Genomic DNA, 27,420 nt, shown 5'->3' on the forward strand with positions numbered 1-27,420 from the left:
GTGAGAGAGTTTTGGACCTCTAAATTTAATGTTGAATTGATGGCGTGATGTTCGACAGAAAGGTAGGTGAAGTTGATTATTATGCCTAGTTGGTTATTAATGGACCAATTAATGTCAACTTCAGGAAAAGTGCCACTAAAATGCTTCTTTGATTAATACAGGATGGGAGCCATCATGATACCCTCGATTCTGCTCTAGAGCTTCCTGCTGGGGTAGTTGGCGGTATGTGTTCTGTCCAAATATTTTGAAAGTCTTGAGATGTGCAAACCTTAATGTATGTGCACATTGTCACTAATGAACTCATTCTGTGTGTATAGGATCTCTGGAGTCACAGGTGGGCAATGCTACATTTCCACTACTGAGTCTCCAGAAGGACCTTGTTAGAGGGACTAATCTAGCAGTTCCTGCTGGAGTATGTAACGGTATGTGTTATGTCCAAACCTTTTGAAATAGAGATTTAAAAAAAAAGAGATATGCTAGCCTTCATTTATGTGCACTTTGTCACTAATTCACTAATTCTGTGTCTATAGGATCTCTAGAGGCACAGGCGTGCACAACACAGGACATGCACAGCTCTGTCATGGCAGTGAAATGGAGGCCAGGGTCCAGGTTAAGAGCGTTGCCATGGATCATTCTTCGGATCATAGTCATCAAGGTCATGACTACCAAGGTTTTCAAGCTTCCATGGAGCAGCATCCTCCTGAGAATCAGAGAGGTGGTGCATGGAAGGCATCGGGTTCCCTTCTCCCAGCTGTACGTGGCCGGTCTGCTCTACATACTTTTTTGTGAAGGGTATTTGGACTTGCTCCCTTTTGTCGTGCCGGAATGGACCGCTTTCAAGGACATAGTCTTAGAGGTCATCACTAGTATCGTCATTACGTTGTCGTGGAGATGCACCCTGAGAGCAGGACAAAAGGTGAGCCTTGCATTTAGCAAGTTGATCAACAGCCATCTGGGGCGCCACGACCTGCCCCTCAACACAGAGAAGCACCGCTACGACCTGCCCCTCAACACAGAGAAACACCAGCAGGACACCCTGAAGAAGCTCCTCCAAAAACAAGAGAAGGCCCTGAACGTTCAGGTGAGCCAGCTGTATCTTAACCTCACTTTGGGAGATTCTTGTCTTTTCATTTCAATATTTTGAACCTTAAAACAATGAATTGTGGCGTCCGTGGTCCTGCGACAGAGCTGCGTCCGTCGCCTCATGGGCAGGAGGAGGCTGGAGAAGCGCCTCAGGAAGCTGGATGTTGCCAAGAGCAAGAGGATCATGCAGCTGCAGCGCAGGATCAATGAGCAGGTGAGCGCTGTGGCTGTGAATATGGATGTTTATTAGGAGCTAAGTTAACATATTTGTACCCAAGCTGAATCTTGATTTGAGAGGTAGAGAGGTTAAAAAACAAACAAACAACTACCTAAATGAACTAGCCTACTATTGGTGCATTCAAGACAACTCAGGACTCAGGAACTCCAACTTGTGAAAAACGAATTGAACGCTCGTCCAACTCAGGATAACAAATCGGGAACTTGGTATTATTTTGAGCTCCGAGTTGACGTCACAACATGGCGGCATAGTTTTTAGTTTATTTTCTTACAGGGACAATGCACACCAATCAATAATTTTAGGAACATTTTAGTAAATGAGCACTCATAGTAAATGTGCCAGTGTTAGCTGAGTAGCTAGTATATATAACGTTGACTATAAGAATTTAATTATTATAAAGTGTTTGTTGAAGTTTTTACATGTAATTTGATGTCTGATTGTGCAATATATGTTTGTATTCTATATATGTCTCTCTGATTATAGCAATATGTGGACTTTAACAGCTATTTTACTGGCGAAATTAGTTAGCCAGCTGTTTTGCTGGCTAACATAACGTAGCTAACGTTTGCTAGCTCAGAGCTAGCTAGATTCGTTACTTACTTTTTTCTCCCGCGTTAAAATCGTCATGAATGCAATGACGTCGGGGGTCGGGATTCCCAACTTGGGAATTCCTGAGTCCTGCATTGTCTTGAACGCACCATATGTCCTGTCACACAGCGCGTCACACAAGTCTTTTAGCCTGCCTTTACATCCCCTGTGATACTTAGCTTGAAGTAGGCTAGTATGTCCCATTCGTATGCATACTGCATTCAAAGTACATACTTCATAATGGCAGCTGTAATACGTACTAGCAGTAAAAAGAAGAAGTATGCGATTTGGAACAAAGCCAGGGAGTTTTGCTGTGTCACATGGAAAGCTTGTGTGTCTTCCCACAGTATAAGGAGAACAGAGCGCTCAGTGAGAGGCTGCGAGGCCTGGAGAGAGGGGTGGAGAGACTGGGAGGTCTGGAGAGAGAGGTGGAGAGACTGCGAGGTCTTGAGAGAGAGGTGGAGAGACTGCGAGGCCTGGAGACGTCCCGGGCTGCTGATCGCCTGGGGAGAGAGGTGGCCCACCGGGAGACACTCAGACTGAGGGAGGAGAGAGACGGTCTAAAGAAAAGTCTGATCCACACAGAGCTCAAAAACAGCACCTTGGAGCGCTCAGTCACCTCCACAGAGAGGGAGATACTTGGGTAGGAGCAAATGCATCTGGATGCATCTTCTCAATTCTTGCCAAATGATGTGATGGTAGTGAGAGTTTCTGTCTGTTTATTAAGGTTGAAGGAAGAGTTCAATGCCCATCAAAAACAGGGGAGAGAGGCAGAGCGCCTGGAAACATTCAGACTGAGGGAGGAGAGAGACGGTCTAAAGAGAAGTCTGATACACACAGAGCGCAAAAACAGCACCTTGGAGCGCTTACTTGTCTCCACAGAGAGGGAGATTCTTGGGTAGGAGCAAATGCATCGCCAGGGGGGGGGTGAAAGGTGGCGGTTGCCCCTGGGTCTCGCGCTTTAGAGGGCCTCACGGCAGGCAGGAACTTTATTTTCATTGTAGCGCTGCCACCACTCAGAGCCGTGTCGAGGGGGGGGCGTTTCGGGGTGGAGACAGAGACGTGTCGAGGGGAGAGGGTTCTCAATTCTTGCCAAATGATTTGATGGTAATGAGAGTTTCTGTCTGTTTATTAAGGTTGAAGGAAGAGATCAATGCTCAAAAACAGCTCATTGGCCACCAAGAACTCACAGGAAAGTGAACAAGAGAAAAACTAGTAGGGGATAACCACAGAGATCTAATGTTCAAATGCATTTAATTTGGGAAGTAAACATTATATTACATTACATTACACTCACTTAGCTGACACTTTTATAAAAAACGACTTACAATAATTTCATTTAACGTAGGAAAAGCCAAGGTACTACTTGCCAGAACTCACAAGTGCATCTCCTTAAGTGACTAGTGCATAGTCTAGTGCTGAAGGCAAAGTGCAAGAATAGCAAACTAAAAATATAATAGGCGCCTAAGAGGGAGGATCGTGGTACTACTGTATCTCTTGAAGAAGTGAGTTTTGAGCCTGCGGCAAAAGATGGGCAGCGACTCTGCTGTCCTGATGTCAGTGGGCAGTTCATTACATCACTGCAGGGCCAGGACAGTTAAGAGCCGTGACCGTGTCGATCGACCGCTGGAGCCTCGGAGTGAGAAGGCAACCACTCACCCCAAGGTAACACAGCATAGTGGTTGGGAGGGAGTGTAGGGTTTGACTATGGCCTGGAGGTAGGAGAGAGCTGTTTAATTCATTGCCCTATAGGATAGTCCCAGAGTCTGGATGCAAGCTGCTACAGGGAGCCAGTGTAGAGAACAGAGAAGGGAAGTTTGTGGGAGAACTTGGGTGGTTGAACACCAGGCGAGCAGCAGCTTTCTGGACAAGTTCCAGGGGTTTAATGGCCGAGGCAGGGCTGCCCCAGCAAGGAGGGAGTTGCACTAGTCCAAACGCGAGATGACAAGGGCCTAGATGAGCACCTCGGTACATGCATTTTCCCTTTACTACTCCTTTAATATAGTGATAGTATACATCTTATAGTAGAAGAATGAGGATAAAACAAAAAATTGATGAGTAGAAGAAAAAATGCTATTTTGTAGTGTCCTCCACTTAAGTTTTTTTGCAAAGCCTTTTTTTTTTTTTTTTTTCAGTCAAAAAGTAAAAAAAATGTATCGTTTTAAAACTAAAGGTTTACATATTCTCACACCTAGTTTTCATTTTTTCGTTAGTTTTCGTTAACTATAATAACCTTGATCCAGGCCCTTCTCATCTCCCGCCTGGATTACTGCAACTCCCTCCTTGCTGGGGCCATGGCATTAGCCATTAAACCCGTGGAATTTGTCCAGAAATCTGCTCTGTGCCTGGACTTCAACCACCCCAAGTTTTTTCACACAACCTCCCTTCTCCGTTCTCTACACTGATTCCCTGTAGCAGCTTACATCCAGTTTAAAACTCTGGTACTAGCCTGCTGGGCAATGAAAGGAACAGCTCCCTCCTACCTCCAGGCCATGATCAAACCCTACACTCCCGCCTGACAACTACACTCTGCTACCTCGGGAGGACTGGTTGCCCCGTCACTGCGAGGCCCCTGTAGTCAAATGACGCGGTCACGGCTCTTCTCTGCCCAGGCCCCACAGTGGTGGAATGAACTACCCACTGACGTCAGGACAGTAGAGTCGCAGCCCATCTTTCGCTGCAGGCTCAAAACACACCTCTTCAAGAGGTACAGTACTACCAGGAGTATTACTGTACCAAGCACCTATTCTATTTTTAGTTTGCTATTATTCACTTTGCCTTCAGCACTAGATTATACTCTTAGTCACTTGTTTTAAAAAGGTGATGCACTTGTGAGTTCTGGCAACTACTTTAAATGCAATTATTGTAAGTATCTTTGGATAAATGTCACAACATATTGACATCATGTTCATACAAATCAAAACATTCACTGATTTTGTGTTTTGTGGATGGGTGTATTGCTGTTTTGAAATAAATTTGAAATAAATCATTTTCATCTGGATGTTTCACTAATAGGATAAAGATGATCACTTAGAATAACTTTGTATTGACTGGTAATGGCTCTACACTTTCAGTATCCAAGTGGTTTCACACTATGGACGTGTGGGGGAGCATGTGGTGTACACTAAGAGAATGGTATTGACCTGAATGCTTCAGGTGGTTCACATTCATTTGGGGATTTATGGGTTTTGTGTTCATATAAGAGCAGTTAAAACAGATCAGTCAAATTTGGCCTTGAACACTATAAAACGGGGGCTCATTTTAGACCGTGAACCCAGGTGAGTTGTGGCTGTGGGTGTGTATGGGGATGTTTTCCATCTGCTGGATGAACATAATATTGTCTTACCCATTCATTTCCTATAGCGGGTCATTTTACCCATTCAATTCCTATGGCGGGTCATTTTAAACCCAGAACAGCATCCTGATCAGCTTGGTCTCACACTACAACAGATTCAGCTTCATCAAGGTGATCAATATTTCATCTGCAACATGCATTTTCAAGTTGGCCATATAGAACTGCTAAACTAAAAAAGAACTGTACATGCTGACGAAATGCATCACAGGCAGAGGTCTGTGCTCTCTGAGCGCTATTCTAGTTTTTGTCATGTTTCTGTAACACTATTTAACTGGCCACCCGAAGACCTTCATCAACATGCAATGATAGCAGTCAACCACATAGTGGCGGTGTTGCACAGAGCTCAGCTAGGAGACCTCAAACTGCAAGCAGAGGATGCAGATTATCAGATTATAAACACTATGAAGAGTGGAGATGTTCTTCTGAAACACAGACCTAGGCCTGCTTAATCATTTTAAATCTATTCACCTGTTCTCTTTATTATGTTGGAGATACTGTATCTATCTGTGGGTTCACTTTCAAACGAACACTTCTGAAGATGGAAACACCAGCCTCTCCATGTCCTTTTTAATCTGATGATCACCTGTTGTGACCTTAATTGACTTCTGCTTCATTCCTTTGGGTTTAGGAATGTCTCATGACATATTTTAGATATGAAGACATTTTAGGTATGAGGAACTGCTTATCTCTACATTATAGCTTATCTAATGATCATTACTTATCATATCTAACCTTAACTCCTCCCACTGCTGCTTGGACCAGTGTGTCCAGTTTGTTACATTCCTCATAGGGCTTCTGTAAGTGTGTTTTGGCTACTGTACTGTTCACATTTCTCCTAATTCCACTGGATTAAACATTGATATTCGTAAATAAATACATTGAGTGTTCCATAAAGTACGTTTTTAACATATGTATGGAGTTAATGTTTAACATTTAGTGCTAGTGCCTATTGTACTGTAAGTGGGGTACTGGGGTGCTGAGAAAATGTATTTGGTCCAGCATTAAGCTACTACAGTAGATAGGCCGTGTATCATACCAAAATATAAACTACACACATGTAGGAAGACAAAATACCGATATTATTTGGTCACTTTAGGTGGTACCGAATCTGGATAGGCCCCTGGACTAAATGGTTAGTTTGTAAACTGCCTGATCAGCCTTTTCTATCCATTTTGCATCTTTCAGAATGGCATATTATGCAAATTAATTGATTACTACTTCTAGCTACTTTTGGGAGAACCAACAGCTACTTCCCTTACAGAGGAGCTGGCAACACTGCACTTAGCACCCCGATATCAGTCAGTCTTTCATTGTTCATGGTGTTGCACACTGAAATGTATCGATTTCAGTGCAGAAAAGTTGGCATCAGCTGTGCTTAGAGATAGGGCCATGGCAGGGTCTTGAAGACAACTTGTTAAAGAACGTAGTGTCTGGAGTACTCGGGTATCTGTTGTGCAAGGGGGAGGAGCACAGTCAGGGATGAAAATTAACTTTTTGGCTCACCTGCCAAGGGGACTGGTAGATGAAAGAATCTGCCGGCCAAGTATATTTTTTACCGGCCAAAATAATAAATTGCCTTTTTTGTCACATTATACATCTGTTTCAGTACTTTTCATTCAGATAATAGTATTATGTTGAATACATGCTTAAGGAAGAGGCCAAAGTAAAATTTCAAATAAAGTAGTTTAATTCGATGCCTAGAAACATTGCAATTCATAGAAATTCAAATATTCATTTCCATTCACTTCCACGGTGTAGAATTATCCATAACTAGCTAACCCTACACAAATATGAGATATAAATGATCCAAGCCTTCACCTCATGGTCTTTATGTGTTTATGAACAAAATACATATACTGTAACATATTCACAGCCTGTCATCATGTAAAGTTAAACCTGAGCTGGATGCAGCGAAGTAGGTTTGATTTGAGCTTTGGTAGGGACACAATAGGTTGTTGTTGTTTCACTAGTCTGGATTGAATCTGGGTGGTGGCCGAATCAGATTAATTTCCGTCGCCACTGATTGGGCAATGTGACAACGAATGACAAGGTTTATCCACAAAACCTACATCTGTTGAGTCAGACTATAATCTCACCTGTAACCCTGATGCATCTCCCGCCTGCCTCTCCAGGCATAGGCGATTTTACCCTCTGAGAGTAGGGGGGGCAACATTTTGACGTGAGAAAAAAAAAAAAACTGTTCTGCCGTCTCGTCCCATCTATTTACAAAGAATACCAGTTGTGAACAGTATGCTGAGAAATCCGTATGACAATTCAATATGTACAACGCATCAAACTTCATCTAGACACCACGAGCATGTCAATATGACTTTATGACCGAGCACTAGGCCATACCCAACATCACAACATCAAACTGCAACTGTCTGCTGGTGCTAGCTTCCTCGCCGATGGTGATGTTGCTAGTGCTAGTGCTAGTGCTAGTGCTAGTGCTAGTGCTAGTGCTGGTGATGTTGCTAGTGCTAGTGCTAGTGCTAGTGTGCTAGCTCCGATAGCCTCTGGAGCACTTCTGCATTTGATTGCACCTGCTGCGCTGTCATTTCGAGTGGTAGCTTCTTCATTAGCATTGCCAGATTTTATTTTATGAAGAAGTGGTAAATTGTTTTTATAGCTCTTTTTGCCATTATGAGCAGGTTGGCTAGTTGTAGCTTGTTGAGCACTGAGCAGTACAGGATTATGAATATATATTTTTAAAGGTAGCCTAGTTTAAGTAATAAATACACTTTTAAAATTAATGATGATCTAACACAAACTGGTACAAACCACAATTATGTATTTTAAGTAAAAAAAAAAAAGAAAAGAAGTGTTTTTTGGTTGTTTTTTTTTTTTTTTAAGAATCTGAGCAGAGTTGGGCTGTCCAATCAGGGGGGGTACTTGCCCCCTGCCCCCCCTATAAAATCGCCAATGCTCTCAGATGCTCAAAGAAAGGCTAGCCTCATTCTATAGACTGAAAGAAGGTATCACTCCTCTACCACAGTTTACTAATCTCTGCACTACTACCCCAATTCCAAGGCAGAAACCCAGGATAGAGTGGCTGGTGAATGTGGTCTGGACTCTGTGGAGGAGGGTCAGTGTGTCAGAGACATTGTAGAAGGACAGAGAACCTGCCTTGTGATCCAGATACACTCCTATTTTAGAGGATCGAGTGCCTGATACTTTAGTCTCAACTTTATCATGGTAGAAACTGTAACCGTCACCAGAGCACCGCAACATCCAAGACTTGTTATTTCCACCAAAATAGGTTTTGTCTTTTCTATTGATGATTTTATACGAGACTGCAATGTCAACAGTGTGACCACTCCATTCCACCTCCCAGTAACAGCGTCCAGACAGACCCTCTCTGCACAGAACCTGGGTGTAGCCAGGTTTAACTGATTCCGATCTTGCGCTATGCCTCGATCTCGCGGTAGGTGACGTCTGTGGATTCCGGCTCAGCTTCCTTCCTTAAAAAGCTAGCAGCAAAAACAAGACAGGCTCGTGCGAAGCATTTGTTTGGGATCTCAACAATGACACGCTATTGTGCTGTTGCCAATTGTGGTAAAATCCGTAAACACAGTGTTTCCTGTGGAACTGATATCTTGGTGTGGTGGTGTGTGAAAAAAAGAGTCCGATTTCGAAACCAAAGCGGGGGATCGGAGACCGCCCTTCTTCCTCCCTTGTTCCTCTCTCCTGTCCCCTTCCTATAAGTAGGCCTATAAAGATGGCCTAACTTATCTCGTAAGGCTGGTAAAGTCCTAGAGCTTAAAATGTAATTAATTACATGTAACTGGACGGGATAAAACAGTAACCACACAGGCACTTAATAAATCCTATGGTTTATAGACATATTTTAATCAGATGTATTGTACAGTAGGTTACCATTATAACAGCAGCTGTTATAATGGTAACAGCTGATGTTTTCTGTTATTTTGATTGGCATTTTTTTTAGGTAGACACAAACGGGGTAAGGCTGGGTTTGACAAGACAAAGCAGGCTAGTAAAGATCACACTCAAGGAGCTCGACTGTACCGTTAACATTTGGTCAGAGATGGAGGGCTGGTCAGAGGTGGAGCGCTGGTCAGAGGTGGAGGTCTGGTCAGAGGTGGAGGGCTGGTCAGAGGTTGAGGTCTAGTCAGAGGTGGAGGTGGAGGTCTGGTCAGAGGTGGAGGTGGAGGTCTGGTTGGAGGTGGAGGTCTGGTCAGAGGTGGAGCGCTGGTCAGAGGTGGAGGTCAGAGGTGGAGGTCTGGTCAGAGGTGGAGGTGGAGGTCTGGTCAGAGGTGGAGGTGGAGGTCTGGTCAGAGGTGGAGGTCTGGTCAGAGGTGGAGGTCTGGTCAGAGGTGGAGCGCTGGTCAGAGGTGGAGGTCTGGTCAGAGGTGGAGGTCTGGTCAGAGGTGGAGCACTGGTCAGAGGTGGAGGTCTGGTCAGAGGTGGAGGTCTGGTCAGAGGTGGAGCGCTGGTCAGAGGTAGAGGGCTGGTCAGAGGTGGAGGTGGAGGTCTGGTCAGAGGTGGAGCGCTGGTCAGAGGTGGAGGTCAGAGGTGGAGGTCAGAGGTGGAGGTCAGAGGTGGAGCGCTGGTCAGAGGTGGAGGTCAGAGGTGGAGGTCTGGTCAGAGGTGGAGGTCAGAGGTGGAGGTCTGGTCAGAGGTGGAGGGCTGGTCAGAGGTGGAGGTCTGGTCAGAGGTGGAGGTCAGAGGTGGAGGTCTGGTCAGAGGTGGAGGGCTGAGGCTGCCCAGCCCCTAAGTCTGAAGTGCTAACAGTAACAATAGTAACAGTACTCCTATATGCTAACATGGATATCTTAATAACACTATAGCTTACAATGAGAATCAGAAACAGTTTTTATGATTAAAATCGTTTTTTATTTATTTTTTAAATTGGTCAGAGGTGGAGGTCTGGTCAGAGGTGGAGGTCTGGTCAGAGGTGGAGGTCTGGTCAGAGGTGGAGGTGGAGGTCTGGTCAGAGGTGGAGGTCTGGTCAGAGATGGAGGTCAGAGGTGGAGGTCTGGTCAGAGGTAGAGGGCTGGTCAGAGGTGGAGATCTGGTCAGAGGTGGAGGGCTGGTCAGAGGGGGAGGTCTGTGCAGAGGTGGAGGTCAGAGGTGAAGGTCTGGTCAGAGGTGGAGGGCTGGTCAGAGGTGAAGGTATGGTCAGAGGTGGAGGTCTAGTCAGAGGTGGAGGTCTGGTCAGAGATGGAGGTCAGAGGTGGAGGTCTGGTCAGAGGTGGAGGTCAGAGGTGGAGGTCTGGTCAGAGATGGAGGTCAGAGGTGGAGCGCTGGTCAGAGGTGGAGGTCAGAGGTGGAGATCTGGTCAGAGGTGGAGGGCTGGTCAGAGGGGGAGGTCTGGTCAGAGGTGGAGGTCAGAGGTGGAGCGCTGGTCAGAGGTGGAGGTCTGGTCAGAGGTGGAGCGCTGGTCAGAGGTGGAGGTCAGAGGTGGAGGTCTGGTCAGAGGTGGAGGTCAGAGGTGGAGGTCTGGTCAGAGGTGGAGGGCTGAGGCTGCCCAGCCCCTAAGTCTGAAGTGCTAACAGTAACTATAGTAACAGTACTCCTATATGCTAACATGGATATCTTAATAACACTATAGCTTACAATGAGAGTCAGAATCAGTTTTTATGATTAAAATCGTTTTTTATTTTATTTTTTATTTGCCACCACCACCGCCTCCTCCTCCGAGCCAGGGAAGAGGAGAGAGAGAGAAGAGGACATCTCCCTTTCTCTCCCTGACTCTCTCTCAGTGGTCCAGAGAGAGAGAGAGAGGAGAAGGAGATACCACCTTGACATCTCCCCTCCCCCCCTCTCTGGCTCACTGAGAGAGACTCAGCGAAAGAGAGGAGGACTCTCTCACTGAATCTCTCTCAGTGAGACAGAGAAGGGGGGGGAGGAGATGTCGAGATGATACCTCCTTCTCCTCTCTCTCTCTCTCTAGCCCACGAGAGAGAGTCAGGGAAAGAGAGGAAGACGTCCCCCTCTCTCTCTCTCTGGCTGCTCTTCCTCTGTCTCTCTCTGGCTTTTATACCCCTCCTGGCCCACGTCACAAGGGCGCTCTGTGACGTCACGGTTTGCGAGGCTCTTTTGACAAAACTACTTTCTAAAATCACTGTAAATCACTTGATTGGCACTTTCAGACAGGTGTGATGAAGGTGCTATTGCAAATTAAACCATGATCGGAACAACAAGACTGAGCTGGGGAGCCCACCCACGCGCACAGCGGCATATCTCAATAAAGGTTTTGTTGCCTAGCTGGCGTATTCTAGCAGCCGAGCAGCGTTCCGTTCAACGGACCTGCAAACTTGTCACCTTTTGGCTACAGTCACCTTTTTTATGTTAACCATGGTAGTTTCAGTGAATCTAGAGGGTTTTAGTTTTGTATGTCGTCACCTTTTTCATTACTCCAGGTCTGGTTTATAACAACGCAGGCGCCTTCACGAGTATCCTGGATTTGGCGTTAATAGTATAATAATATTCTCTCGTTCAAAATAAAGCAACTGCCAAAAGTTAAAAAGTCTTTATTGAGATATGCCGCTAGGGCGTGGGTATAGGCTCCCCAGAACTCCTGCCCTTTTCTTTTTTAAATAATATTCTCTATTCAATAATCTAATTCTGTCAAAATGTTCCAATATACAGTCCTTATTATCAATTTGTTTTAAGTCCTTCATCCATTCCCGCACGTTATAGCTCCCATATTATGACGAGACTTGAATATGACACTTAAGAATGGGTTTATGTCAACAATCCTTACCAGAAGTTCTTGTTTGTGATATTCGGGTGTGTAGATGTTTTTATGAATACGCCAACGAATACAAATAGCCTAGGCTATGTTACAGTTTAATCGTTCTGAAATCGGAATCGGAACTAGTCTGTTCGTGTGAGTCAATGATCAAACTAAAATCTAAACAGGAATTGGATATGGAGTTTGGATTACTGGAAAGGAACTTTACGTTTGAAAGATCCGTGGTGAACCGATTAATACGGCAGCAAGTTAGATTATTGATTTGCCGAATCATCATGTTTGTAGCTATAATTATCGAATCACATGAAACCCATCGATGGACCCCATACAATACCTCGATACAGGCACATATAGCTGGATTATATAGGCCATGACGCACGGGGCCTTGGATAGGGAGAGAAGTATAGAGGGAGGAGAAGGATGGAGAAGAGGAGGGGGGGGGGGGGGTGAAGGGGGAAAAGAGCTAATTAATTAACAAATATCACAAATGTCCATGCAGTATAAATAATGATCCATGCATTTAATTTTCTTGTGTTTATTTTACTGTTTAGGTAAATAACAACCACTTAAGATGTAAAAGTAGGGGAGAGAAAACCACTAACAGATCACTTAAACAACAACAGTCAAACACTTCCATCTCAATAGTGAGTAACATAAATGTCACCAAACATTTGAACAAGTAACTATTTCCTCAGCAGCATGTCGGGAGTTTGGCAGTGATTCTATAGTCCAGTAGAGTCATCATGTTTATATAGGTTTATTAAGCAGCATTTAGACTATCCTGTGCTAAACTAGACTCTCAGACATAGGCGATTTTACCCTCTGAGAGTAGGGGGGGCAACATTTTGACGTGAGAAAAAAAAAAAACTGTTCTGCCGTCTCGTCCCATCTATTTACAAAGAATACCAGTTGTGAACAGTATGCTGAGAAATCCGTATGACAATTCAATATGTACAACGCATCAAACTTCATCTAGACACCACGAGCATGTCAATATGACTTTATGGCCGAGCACTAGGCCATACCCAACATCACAACATCAAACTGCAACTGTCTGCTGGTGCTAGCTTCCTCGCCGATGGTGATGTTGCTAGTGCTAGTGCTAGTGCTAGTGCTGGTGATGTTGCTAGTGCTAGTGCTAGTGCTAGTGCTAGTGCTAGTGCTAGTGCTGGTGATGTTGCTAGTGCTAGTGCTAGTGCTAGTGTGCTAGCTCCGATAGCCTCTGGAGCACTTCTGCATTTGATTGCACCTGCTGCGCTGTCATTTCGAGTGGTAGCTTCTTCATTAGCATTGCCAGATTTTATTTTATTTTATGAAGAAGTGGTAAATTGTTTTTATAGCTCTTTTTGCCATTATGAGCAGGTTGGCTAGTTGTAGCTTGTTGAGCACTGAGCAGTACAGTCAGATCTCATTTTTTTCGACGGACGAGTTGTGCCATTAGTGGATTATGAATATATATATATTTTTAAAGGTAGCCTAGTTTAAGTAATAAATACACTTTTAAAATGAATGATGATCTAACACAAACTGGTACAAACCACAATTATGTATTTAATAATTGTGTTAATTAGTAAAAAAAAAAAGAAAAAAAAAGAAGTGTTTTTTTGTTTTGTTTTTTTTAAGAATCTGAGCAGAGTTGGGCTGTCCAATCAGGGGGGGCACTTGCCCCCCCTGCCCCCCCTATAAAATCGCCAATGTCTCCAGGTCCTGCCTTTCTGCTGCTTTGACCAAAAAAATTCTAATGTCCATTTGTGTCTTATTTTTTCTGGTCATAAAAGGGAAATGATTGACAATATCAAACTACTTGCAGACATGAAACACTATTTTCCATGTAGCCTACAGCCTATTCTGTGTAGCATATGAAATATGAACATAATTACGCTGGACTTGGACTGAATTGCATAAACAAACCAGACGTCTCGTCTCGTTTGTTTAGCCTGTTATGCAATTCAGTGGGCGAGTGAACCTAGCTAGTCATTGCTCAAACCTAGGAGTTTGCAACGGTTATACCAAAACTGATTTATTACTAGCTAAAGACAACTGTTATGACAACATTACAGCACCTTATCTCTGCCTCAGCAAACGTTTACGAGACTAACGTTATAGCTTATACGTAGGCCTACAGCTCTGACTAGCTGCACCACCAGCACTAACATTACAGTTTACAGGCATTTAGTAGGACGCAAACTAAACTATTATCATTGATACAACTCTGTACAGAAAAATAATTGTCGGTCAACATTGTATTCCCTTTTGTTCAATAACTTCAATCTTACTTCTGCTTAATCAAAATTCCCGCTGTTGCCGACAGTCGATGCTCGATGTGCTGTGAGCTGCTGAGCTCGCGAGGCCCTCGCTGGGTCACAGAGGGAGGGAGGGAGGGGGGGAAGTAGGCTACTGTACATTGTTGATTGGATAGCTTGCTGAACGCAGCTGTCAACCAGGCCAATTCCCAACCGTTTTGCTTTCGCAAGTTGTGAATGGTAAATAAAAACTACAGTTTTCACTCTGTATTATTTTTGGTAGGAACAACTCGTGTTTCCGTGGCTTTGGTATGGGCATGTCCATAGCGTCCATACCCAAAACTACGCCTATGGCTGGATGACCAGTGAAGTCAGTCAAGGAGGAACCAGTACCGTCTTCAGAGTTTATAAGCTACATGACAAGCGATCAAAGACATCCCTTCTGAGAAACAGTGGCTTGGTATGCTATGGAAGCCCAGAGACAGGATGGTACACATCTACTGTAGGTGTTGACTGTAGAAGCGCGCGTCCTCTGAGGTAAATGTGAACGATTTTCTGTGTGCGAGTAGCCTCGCGTCACCAGTCTCTCCTAGTGCGCGAGGCTCCGCAACAGTCATGTGACTGAAAACTTTATTTGGTGCAGCGGTGGAGCAACACACAACAAACAGAACGCCGGTCTATGGCATGGATGTGGCGACATCGCACGCATACTTTATTACATGAATCTATTGGTACAATTTACATTTACCCGCCAGCGTGGCGGATAGCCTCCGAAATTTAGTCGCCAAATGGAAATTTTTTCCCGCCATTGGCGGGTGGCGGGTATTAATTTTCAGCCCTGAGCACAGTGTTTGACTAATAACAAAGGAATATGAGCTGGAAAATAGATTAGCTCTGCGAGTAGCACATGAGAGGACGATGGGCTTTGGCAGTGATTCTATAGTCCAGTAGAGTCATCATGTTTATATAGGTTTATTAAGCAGCATTTAGACTATCCTGTGCTAAACTAGACTCTCAGACATAGGCGATTTTACCCTCTGAGAGTAGGGGGGGCAACATTTTGACGTGAGAAAAAAAAAAAACTGTTCTGCCGTCTCGTCCCATCTATTTACAAAGAATACCAGTTGTGAACAGTATGCTGAGAAATCCGTATGACAATTCAATATGTACAACGCATCAAACTTCATCTAGACACCACGAGCATGTCAATATGACTTTATGGCCGAGCACTAGGCCATACCCAACATCACAACATCAAACTGCAACTGTCTGCTGGTGCTAGCTTCCTCGCCGATGGTGATGTTGCTAGTGCTAATGCTAGTGCTAGTGCTGGTGATGTTGCTAGTGCTAGTGCTAGTGCTAGTGCTAGTGCTGGTGATGTTGCTAGTGCTAGTGCTAGTGCTAGTGTGCTAGCTCCGATAGCCTCTGGAGCACTTCTGCATTTGATTGCACCTGCTGCGCTGTCATTTCGAGTGGTAGCTTCTTCATTAGCATTGCCAGATTTTATTTTATTTTATGAAGAAGTGGTAAATTGTTTTTATAGCTCTTTTTGCCATTATGAGCAGGTTGGCTAGTTGTAGCTTGTTGAGCACTGAGCAGTACAGTCAGATCTCATTTTTTTCGACGGACGAGTTGTGCCATTAGTGGATTATGAATATATATATATTTTTAAAGGTAGCCTAGTTTAAGTAATAAATACACTTTTAAAATGAATGATGATCTAACACAAACTGGTACAAACCACAATTATGTATTTAATAATTGTGTTAATTAGTAAAAAAAAAAAGAAAAAAAAAGAAGTGTTTTTTTGTTTTGTTTTTTTTAAGAATCTGAGCAGAGTTGGGCTGTCCAATCAGGGGGGGCACTTGCCCCCCCTGCCCCCCCTATAAAATCGCCAATGTCTCCAGGTCCTGCCTTTCTGCTGCTTTGACCAAAAAAATTCTAATGTCCATTTGTGTCTTATTTTTTCTGGTCATAAAAGGGAAATGATTGACAATATCAAACTACTTGCAGACATGAAACACTATTTTCCATGTAGCCTACAGCCTATTCTGTGTAGCATATGAAATATGAACATAATTACGCTGGACTTGGACTGAATTGCATAAACAAACCAGACGTCTCGTCTCGTTTGTTTAGCCTGTTATGCAATTCAGTGGGCGAGTGAACCTAGCTAGTCATTGCTCAAACCTAGGAGTTTGCAACGGTTATACCAAAACTGATTTATTACTAGCTAAAGACAACTGTTATGACAACATTACAGCACCTTATCTCTGCCTCAGCAAACGTTTACGAGACTAACGTTATAGCTTATACGTAGGCCTACAGCTCTGACTAGCTGCACCACCAGCACTAACATTACAGTTTACAGGCATTTAGTAGGACGCAAACTAAACTATTATCATTGATACAACTCTGTACAGAAAAATAATTGTCGGTCAACATTGTATTCCCTTTTGTTCAATAACTTCAATCTTACTTCTGCTTAATCAAAATTCCCGCTGTTGCCGACAGTCGATGCTCGATGTGCTGTGAGCTGCTGAGCTCGCGAGGCCCTCGCTGGGTCACAGAGGGAGGGAGGGAGGGGGGGAAGTAGGCTACTGTACATTGTTGATTGGATAGCTTGCTGAACGCAGCTGTCAACCAGGCCAATTCCCAACCGTTTTGCTTTCGCAAGTTGTGAATGGTAAATAAAAACTACAGTTTTCACTCTGTATTATTTTTGGTAGGAACAACTCGTGTTTCCGTGGCTTTGGTATGGGCATGTCCATAGCGTCCATACCCAAAACTACGCCTATGGCTGGATGACCAGTGAAGTCAGTCAAGGAGGAACCAGTACCGTCTTCAGAGTTTATAAGCTACATGACAAGCGATCAAAGACATCCCTTCTGAGAAACAGTGGCTTGGTATGCTATGGAAGCCCAGAGACAGGATGGTACACATCTACTGTAGGTGTTGACTGTAGAAGCGCGCGTCCTCTGAGGTAAATGTGAACGATTTTCTGTGTGCGAGTAGCCTCGCGTCACCAGTCTCTCCTAGTGCGCGAGGCTCCGCAACAGTCATGTGACTGAAAACTTTATTTGGTGCAGCGGTGGAGCAACACACAACAAACAGAACGCCGGTCTATGGCATGGATGTGGCGACATCGCACGCATACTTTATTACATGAATCTATTGGTACAATTTACATTTACCCGCCAGCGTGGCGGATAGCCTCCGAAATTTAGTCGCCAAATGGAAATTTTTTCCCGCCATTGGCGGGTGGCGGGTATTAATTTTCAGCCCTGAGCACAGTGTTTGACTAATAACAAAGGAATATGAGCTGGAAAATAGATTAGCTCTGCGAGTAGCACATGAGAGGACGATGGGCTTTGGCAGTGATTCTATAGTCCAGTAGAGTCATCATGTTTATATAGGTTTATTAAGCAGCATTTAGACTATCCTGTGCTAAACTAGACTCTCAGACATAGGCGATTTTACCCTCTGAGAGTAGGGGGGGCAACATTTTGACGTGAGAAAAAAAAAAAACTGTTCTGCCGTCTCGTCCCATCTATTTACAAAGAATACCAGTTGTGAACAGTATGCTGAGAAATCCGTATGACAATTCAATATGTACAACGCATCAAACTTCATCTAGACACCACGAGCATGTCAATATGACTTTATGGCCGAGCACTAGGCCATACCCAACATCACAACATCAAACTGCAACTGTCTGCTGGTGCTAGCTTCCTCGCCGATGGTGATGTTGCTAGTGCTAATGCTAGTGCTAGTGCTGGTGATGTTGCTAGTGCTAGTGCTAGTGCTAGTGCTAGTGCTGGTGATGTTGCTAGTGCTAGTGCTAGTGCTAGTGTGCTAGCTCCGATAGCCTCTGGAGCACTTCTGCATTTGATTGCACCTGCTGCGCTGTCATTTCGAGTGGTAGCTTCTTCATTAGCATTGCCAGATTTTATTTTATTTTATGAAGAAGTGGTAAATTGTTTTTATAGCTCTTTTTGCCATTATGAGCAGGTTGGCTAGTTGTAGCTTGTTGAGCACTGAGCAGTACAGTCAGATCTCATTTTTTTCGACGGACGAGTTGTGCCATTAGTGGATTATGAATATATATATATTTTTAAAGGTAGCCTAGTTTAAGTAATAAATACACTTTTAAAATGAATGATGATCTAACACAAACTGGTACAAACCACAATTATGTATTTAATAATTGTGTTAATTAGTAAAAAAAAAAAGAAAAAAAAAGAAGTGTTTTTTTGTTTTGTTTTTTTTAAGAATCTGAGCAGAGTTGGGCTGTCCAATCAGGGGGGGCACTTGCCCCCCCTGCCCCCCCTATAAAATCGCCAATGTCTCCAGGTCCTGCCTTTCTGCTGCTTTGACCAAAAAAATTCTAATGTCCATTTGTGTCTTATTTTTTCTGGTCATAAAAGGGAAATGATTGACAATATCAAACTACTTGCAGACATGAAACACTATTTTCCATGTAGCCTACAGCCTATTCTGTGTAGCATATGAAATATGAACATAATTACGCTGGACTTGGACTGAATTGCATAAACAAACCAGACGTCTCGTCTCGTTTGTTTAGCCTGTTATGCAATTCAGTGGGCGAGTGAACCTAGCTAGTCATTGCTCAAACCTAGGAGTTTGCAACGGTTATACCAAAACTGATTTATTACTAGCTAAAGACAACTGTTATGACAACATTACAGCACCTTATCTCTGCCTCAGCAAACGTTTACGAGACTAACGTTATAGCTTATACGTAGGCCTACAGCTCTGACTAGCTGCACCACCAGCACTAACATTACAGTTTACAGGCATTTAGTAGGACGCAAACTAAACTATTATCATTGATACAACTCTGTACAGAAAAATAATTGTCGGTCAACATTGTATTCCCTTTTGTTCAATAACTTCAATCTTACTTCTGCTTAATCAAAATTCCCGCTGTTGCCGACAGTCGATGCTCGATGTGCTGTGAGCTGCTGAGCTCGCGAGGCCCTCGCTGGGTCACAGAGGGAGGGAGGGAGGGGGGGAAGTAGGCTACTGTACATTGTTGATTGGATAGCTTGCTGAACGCAGCTGTCAACCAGGCCAATTCCCAACCGTTTTGCTTTCGCAAGTTGTGAATGGTAAATAAAAACTACAGTTTTCACTCTGTATTATTTTTGGTAGGAACAACTCGTGTTTCCGTGGCTTTGGTATGGGCATGTCCATAGCGTCCATACCCAAAACTACGCCTATGGCTGGATGACCAGTGAAGTCAGTCAAGGAGGAACCAGTACCGTCTTCAGAGTTTATAAGCTACATGACAAGCGATCAAAGACATCCCTTCTGAGAAACAGTGGCTTGGTATGCTATGGAAGCCCAGAGACAGGATGGTACACATCTACTGTAGGTGTTGACTGTAGAAGCGCGCGTCCTCTGAGGTAAATGTGAACGATTTTCTGTGTGCGAGTAGCCTCGCGTCACCAGTCTCTCCTAGTGCGCGAGGCTCCGCAACAGTCATGTGACTGAAAACTTTATTTGGTGCAGCGGTGGAGCAACACACAACAAACAGAACGCCGGTCTATGGCATGGATGTGGCGACATCGCACGCATACTTTATTACATGAATCTATTGGTACAATTTACATTTACCCGCCAGCGTGGCGGATAGCCTCCGAAATTTAGTCGCCAAATGGAAATTTTTTCCCGCCATTGGCGGGTGGCGGGTATTAATTTTCAGCCCTGAGCACAGTGTTTGACTAATAACAAAGGAATATGAGCTGGAAAATAGATTAGCTCTGCGAGTAGCACATGAGAGGACGATGGGCTTTGGCAGTGATTCTATAGTCCAGTAGAGTCATCATGTTTATATAGGTTTATTAAGCAGCATTTAGACTATCCTGTGCTAAACTAGACTCTCAGACATAGGCGATTTTACCCTCTGAGAGTAGGGGGGGCAACATTTTGACGTGAGAAAAAAAAAAAACTGTTCTGCCGTCTCGTCCCATCTATTTACAAAGAATACCAGTTGTGAACAGTATGCTGAGAAATCCGTATGACAATTCAATATGTACAACGCATCAAACTTCATCTAGACACCACGAGCATGTCAATATGACTTTATGGCCGAGCACTAGGCCATACCCAACATCACAACATCAAACTGCAACTGTCTGCTGGTGCTAGCTTCCTCGCCGATGGTGATGTTGCTAGTGCTAATGCTAGTGCTAGTGCTGGTGATGTTGCTAGTGCTAGTGCTAGTGCTAGTGCTAGTGCTAGTGCTGGTGATGTTGCTAGTGCTAGTGCTAGTGCTAGTGTGCTAGCTCCGATAGCCTCTGGAGCACTTCTGCATTTGATTGCACCTGCTGCGCTGTCATTTCGAGTGGTAGCTTCTTCATTAGCATTGCCAGATTTTATTTTATTTTATGAAGAAGTGGTAAATTGTTTTTATAGCTCTTTTTGCCATTATGAGCAGGTTGGCTAGTTGTAGCTTGTTGAGCACTGAGCAGTACAGTCAGATCTCATTTTTTTCGACGGACGAGTTGTGCCATTAGTGGATTATGAATATATATATATTTTTAAAGGTAGCCTAGTTTAAGTAATAAATACACTTTTAAAATGAATGATGATCTAACACAAACTGGTACAAACCACAATTATGTATTTAATAATTGTGTTAATTAGTAAAAAAAAAAAGAAAAAAAAAGAAGTGTTTTTTTGTTTTGTTTTTTTTAAGAATCTGAGCAGAGTTGGGCTGTCCAATCAGGGGGGGCACTTGCCCCCCCTGCCCCCCCTATAAAATCGCCAATGTCTCCAGGTCCTGCCTTTCTGCTGCTTTGACCAAAAAAATTCTAATGTCCATTTGTGTCTTATTTTTTCTGGTCATAAAAGGGAAATGATTGACAATATCAAACTACTTGCAGACATGAAACACTATTTTCCATGTAGCCTACAGCCTATTCTGTGTAGCATATGAAATATGAACATAATTACGCTGGACTTGGACTGAATTGCATAAACAAACCAGACGTCTCGTCTCGTTTGTTTAGCCTGTTATGCAATTCAGTGGGCGAGTGAACCTAGCTAGTCATTGCTCAAACCTAGGAGTTTGCAACGGTTATACCAAAACTGATTTATTACTAGCTAAAGACAACTGTTATGACAACATTACAGCACCTTATCTCTGCCTCAGCAAACGTTTACGAGACTAACGTTATAGCTTATACGTAGGCCTACAGCTCTGACTAGCTGCACCACCAGCACTAACATTACAGTTTACAGGCATTTAGTAGGACGCAAACTAAACTATTATCATTGATACAACTCTGTACAGAAAAATAATTGTCGGTCAACATTGTATTCCCTTTTGTTCAATAACTTCAATCTTACTTCTGCTTAATCAAAATTCCCGCTGTTGCCGACAGTCGATGCTCGATGTGCTGTGAGCTGCTGAGCTCGCGAGGCCCTCGCTGGGTCACAGAGGGAGGGAGGGAGGGGGGGAAGTAGGCTACTGTACATTGTTGATTGGATAGCTTGCTGAACGCAGCTGTCAACCAGGCCAATTCCCAACCGTTTTGCTTTCGCAAGTTGTGAATGGTAAATAAAAACTACAGTTTTCACTCTGTATTATTTTTGGTAGGAACAACTCGTGTTTCCGTGGCTTTGGTATGGGCATGTCCATAGCGTCCATACCCAAAACTACGCCTATGGCTGGATGACCAGTGAAGTCAGTCAAGGAGGAACCAGTACCGTCTTCAGAGTTTATAAGCTACATGACAAGCGATCAAAGACATCCCTTCTGAGAAACAGTGGCTTGGTATGCTATGGAAGCCCAGAGACAGGATGGTACACATCTACTGTAGGTGTTGACTGTAGAAGCGCGCGTCCTCTGAGGTAAATGTGAACGATTTTCTGTGTGCGAGTAGCCTCGCGTCACCAGTCTCTCCTAGTGCGCGAGGCTCCGCAACAGTCATGTGACTGAAAACTTTATTTGGTGCAGCGGTGGAGCAACACACAACAAACAGAACGCCGGTCTATGGCATGGATGTGGCGACATCGCACGCATACTTTATTACATGAATCTATTGGTACAATTTACATTTACCCGCCAGCGTGGCGGATAGCCTCCGAAATTTAGTCGCCAAATGGAAATTTTTTCCCGCCATTGGCGGGTGGCGGGTATTAATTTTCAGCCCTGAGCACAGTGTTTGACTAATAACAAAGGAATATGAGCTGGAAAATAGATTAGCTCTGCGAGTAGCACATGAGAGGACGATGGGCTTTCTTTATTTCACATTCATCACAGATCCAAGCTGGCCTACGGGGTGCTGCTGCCGTCGGAGAAGATGGAGGTGGAACATCTGAAGAGGCTGTTCTGGAACACGCTGTCGGTCCAGAAGATCAGCACCAAAGACAACGTCAGCGGCTGGGTGCGCGATCAGCAGGAGATTAGGGAGGAGCACGGCATGCAGGAGTTCATGCAAGACAGGTACATGTTCCTGCTTCTGTGGGCGTCCCAGGGTAACACGGGGCCGTCAGCCTTCTGGCTGCTCCTCTATCTCATGAAGCACCCCGACGCCATGAGGGCGGTCCGGGCGGAGGTGGAGGACGTGCTGAAGGAGGCCGGGCAGGAAGTGAGGCGTGGTGGGCCGCTCATCGACCTGACCCGGGACATGCTGCAAAAGATGCCCGTCATGGACAGCGCCGTGGAGGAGACCTTGCGTTTGACCGCCGCCCCCGTCCTCATCAGGGCCGTGCTCCAGGACATGAGCCTCAAGATGGCTGACGGACAAGAGTACCACCTAGGGGGGGGCGACAGGGTGGCCCTCTTCCCCTACACCGCCGTTCAGGTGGACCCAGACATCCACCCCGATCCGCTCACGTTCAAATATGACCGTTTCCTCACACCAGACGGGGGCGAGAAAAATGATTTCTACAAGGGCGGGAAGAAGCTGAAGTACTACAACATTCCGTGGGGGGCTGGAATCAGCATGTGCCCTGGTCGTTTCTTCGCCACCAATGAGCTGAAGCAGCTTGTTTTCCTCATGCTCACGTACTTTGACTTTGAGTTAAAGAATCCAGATGAGGAGATCCCGCATATTGACATAAAGCGCTGGGGCTTTGGGTCCATGCAGCCAACTAGAGACATTCAGTTTAGGTACAGGCTCAGGTTTTAGGTTTGAAAGCACACTTAGATGTTAATCTAACCAAACTCACAGTAGTGAGTGAGTATTTAAGGGGTTATTTGTTTGAGCGCACAACATGTCCTGATGAAGACTGACAAGGTCGAAACATGTTGACTTTTTAAAATTATGTAAGCCTAATACATTAAAGTCGCACTGAAGTGAAAAAAGCATTCTGTCCCATTTTGGTTCACATAATTGGTCATAGTGTTCACCTATTCAACGATGTATGCCAAAAAAATTACAAAATTCTACTTTTGTTGTAATCGTATATCAAAGTATATCATTTCTTACTTCCTGGAAAACGGTAGGTCACGTGCAATGACGACAACAGGTACCTTAGATTTTAGGCCAATAATCTCACAACATCCACCTGTCAATCAACGCTATCCTGCTATCGAATCTGTCTAAAATTCCTCTAAACATATGTCCCACCCTCACAGCTTGTTTGCATCGGAAATACGTAAAACTACGGAAGTTAGATGATCTCAAACGTCTGTTTCTGTGCGACTTTAAAGGTTTTTTAACATTACCACTTCCTTTCCGAATACTTATTCTGAGTGCCTGGATCTACTTTTGTTTTTGGATATTGCCTCCATTCCCAGTGATCCAAGAGCACCAACAACACTAATGGTTTATTTCACTTTTTGAGCACCTTGTTCCTCCCTGTTGTCTAAACTCAAAGTAGCGTTCATCATTACAGTAGGTTATGCTTGAAATGTTGCCATATTCAATTATAAAGTATTTTAGATCATCATGTTACTGTGAAAACTGTTATACGTAGATTCACTCATATCTTATCATCTTTATTATAACAGTATTAAAAACTGAATTTCGATAAATTAGATCACCATTGCAATAAACATTAAAACTGAACATATGAATGTTTTGTGTGAGCCTTCCCCAAAGGGAAACAGCCTATAAACCTTTAATGAATGTATCCAAATGACCTTTGTCACCTATAAGTATGCTCTAATCCAGGGTTTCCCAACCTGGGGTCCAGGCCCCCCTTAGGGGGGCGCCAACAATTGCAGGGGGTGCGCCAGCACAGCTTCAGAACTATGTAGCCAGGTGACCGTTAGGACGGCAGGCCAGTGAAGAACTGGCTACTCAGACAGGGACGCAAACCCCAACAAGATCCCCACTATGATGTCATCGGCCATGGAGAGGAAGCCATGAGGATGGAGGAGCATGTCTGTGAGACAGAGAGAGAGAGAGAGAGAGAGAGAGAGAGAGAGGAAGAGAGAGACAGAGAGAGAGACGTTACAGACATGCTAGGGACATACTAGATGTTTCAATCACACACACAGACACAAACAAACACACACACAAACAAACACACACACACACACAAACAAACACACATACACACACATGCACATCGTTGATTGATTGATAATTTCCTTAATAAGTCTGTACAGAAGTCTAGTGTTCACCTGTTTGTAGACCTCCTTGCCAACCCCATAACTGAGCATGTACTGAGATAGAAGAGAAATGAGGGGGGTGGGTTTAATCAACGGAAGATAAAAGATGGTGCCCCTTTCTTTGTCACCATAGGGAACTCTCCTTTATACTGTTTATTGAGAGAGAGAAAGAGACAGACAGAGAGAGAGACAGAGATGATGCTGCCAGCTAAGGTTGCTGCTCCTACAGTATGTGTGTGTGAGAGTGTGTATCAGTCTATGTGTGTGTGTGCATGTGTGTGTGTCTGTCTGTGTGTGTGTGTGTGTGTGTGTGTGTGTGTGTTGGCCTGTGTGTGTGTGTGTCTGTTGGTGTCTATGTGAGTGTGTGTGTGTTTGTGTGTGTGTATTGATAGATGGCTCACTGTGAAGCTCATCCCCTGACAGCGTCCCTGCTGCTTGGCCTTTCCGGGCAGAAGCAGGAGTTTGGGATGATTCCCCCAGTCCTCATAGCTGAACAGGCTGCAGAACTTGAACTGTGGAAGAGAAAACAAGGCACACACACACAGCGGCTTGTCACACAGCCAATCAGAACACACATACCTGCTGATGCATGTTTGTGATAAGAACCCTGTTAGACGACTGGTGTCTGGTGACTAGTGAGCCAGTCTTGTCTTATTGTTCTGTTTGGTGCGCCAGACCTCAGATAATTTGAGGCCCTAATATTATCTAGACAAATATTTGTCAAAGAATCATGTTATTGACATGTCACACAGCAAAATACATGATTATATCTGATGAAGGGCCAAAAAGCCTTGTATGTACGGCACTACAATATCATATAAATTCAACAAATTAATCGACTATGAATCATGTCAACATTAATATTCCTGCTACATTGGCAAAGCACTTAATTGTACCCTAACTTACACCTGATGTAATTTGCACACACAAACATACACAGACTGGACGTTCACACCGATTTGGGGGAGGGGGGGGGGTAATTCCATCAGGTGTAAGTGGGGGGCTCTGGGGAAGAAGGTTGGGAACCCCTGCTCTAATCCATATTGTGACACTGTTCGACAGTGTATAGCAGGCCACCATGGAAATGGAGACAAGTTAAATCTGGTGTTGTGATCTGAGGTTGTCTCTGGTTGTTTCTGGCACACAATACATTTCACACTACATCTACCATGTCATGAAAATGTCATTTTTTAAATCATGAACATTAGAGATTTATTGAGCAAGAATGTGCAGTGAATATGAGGAGAGCATGGCTGGCTTCAGATAGCTCCAAGTAAAAAATGATGAACGTCGCAGTTTATTTACACTGTAGCAATCCTGGATGAACATATTAGTAGCCCTACATACTGTGATGGGAATGAGTTGTGGGACTCTGGACTGAGCATGGATTCACTGATTGACTGAATTGAACACAGGTGGGACTGATTGAGATGTAAGCAGACAACAGGCTGGTCAGATGAAGAGATGTAAACAAAATGAAGAAACAGTAACAGCTACAAATAAATACATAAATAAGTTTTTAAAAATCATGTCACAGCACAATGCCTGAGTATGTACTGTACATGTATTCGCATTTTTATTCTGCATCCCCCCTGGGCTTGAACTCTTGTTGAGTTACCTGCCATGTGAGAAGCCATAGATGGTTTCATACTGACTTAAGCAATCACAAGGGCTGTGTTAGGGTTTGGATGGAGGACCCAAGAGCAGACACGATTGGGGTGAAAGCCCGTAGGCACGTTTATTGCGATCCGGGGAGAGGCAGGCAGTAACGTGATCCGTAGACAGGCGTGGGTCAGGCGGGGACGTGGTAGTCGTACAGGCGATGGTCAGGCAGGAGCGTGGTAGTCGTACAGGCGATGGTCAGGCAGGAGCGGGGTTGTCGTACAGGAGTGGGTCAGGCAGGAGCAGGGTTGTCGTACAGGCGTGGGTCAGGCAGGAGCAGGGTTGTCGTACAGGCGTGGGTCAGGCAGGAGCGGGGTAATCGTACAGGCGTGGGTCAGGCAGGAACTGGGAAGACAGGGAGAACAGGGTAAGGCAAGGTTCAAAAGACAGACGAGGCAGGGAGCTAGAGACGTGTACCCACTAGGTTGGTTGGTTAACGATCTGGCGCCGCATGCTGTGTGGAGTGGCTTCTTAACCTCCTGGGCTGATGGGCTGCAGGTGGTGGCTGGCCAGGATGGGGTGCAATCACCGGAATGACCGGCAGCTGCTCACGCCGACGAGCCCGCAGTTCCCTCTGCGCCCTCTGGGAGGTGCCAGGGGACTCGTTCTCGGAGATAGGGTTAGGGGCAGGCAGAGAGGCAGGGTTAGAGGCATGGGTTGTGACAGGACCCCCCCCTCTACGGGCGACTCCCGGCGACCGACCAGGCAGGCCAGGGTGGGCCCGGTGGAAATCCCGGACAAGAGAGGGGTCCAGGATGTGCCTGCGGGGCACCCAGCTTTGCTCCTCAGGCCCATAACCCTCCCAATCGACAAGGTATTGCAGACCCCGGCCCCGGCGACGGACCCTCAGCAACCGCCGGACAGTCCAGGCCGGATGGTCGTCGATGAGGCGGACGGGGGGAGGAGCATCGCCTGGGGGGCAAAGGGGACTGACCTTCA

General features: G+C 44.7%; 2 protein-coding genes across 2 annotated transcripts in view; one reads left to right on the top strand and one right to left on the bottom strand.

Moving 5' to 3' along the window:
• Positions 1-27,420, bottom strand: part of LOC311308101 (sodium/potassium/calcium exchanger 1-like) — a gene marked incomplete at both ends in the record, with an annotated part of 380,753 nt that overhangs the window by 322,462 nt on the left and 30,871 nt on the right.
• LOC311308065 (5-beta-cholestane-3-alpha,7-alpha-diol 12-alpha-hydroxylase-like) lies at positions 48-23,389 on the top strand (the record flags this gene model as incomplete). Its single annotated transcript, XM_084437004.1, has 3 exons — positions 48-62; positions 563-753; positions 22,519-23,389. The coding sequence occupies 3 exons, from the start codon at positions 48-50 to the stop codon at positions 23,387-23,389; spliced, it is 1,077 nt and encodes a 358-aa protein (XP_084293130.1).

Source organism: Borostomias antarcticus (genome assembly GCF_949987555.1).
Source record: "Borostomias antarcticus genome assembly, chromosome: 4".
NCBI lineage: Eukaryota > Metazoa > Chordata > Actinopteri > Stomiiformes > Stomiidae > Borostomias > Borostomias antarcticus.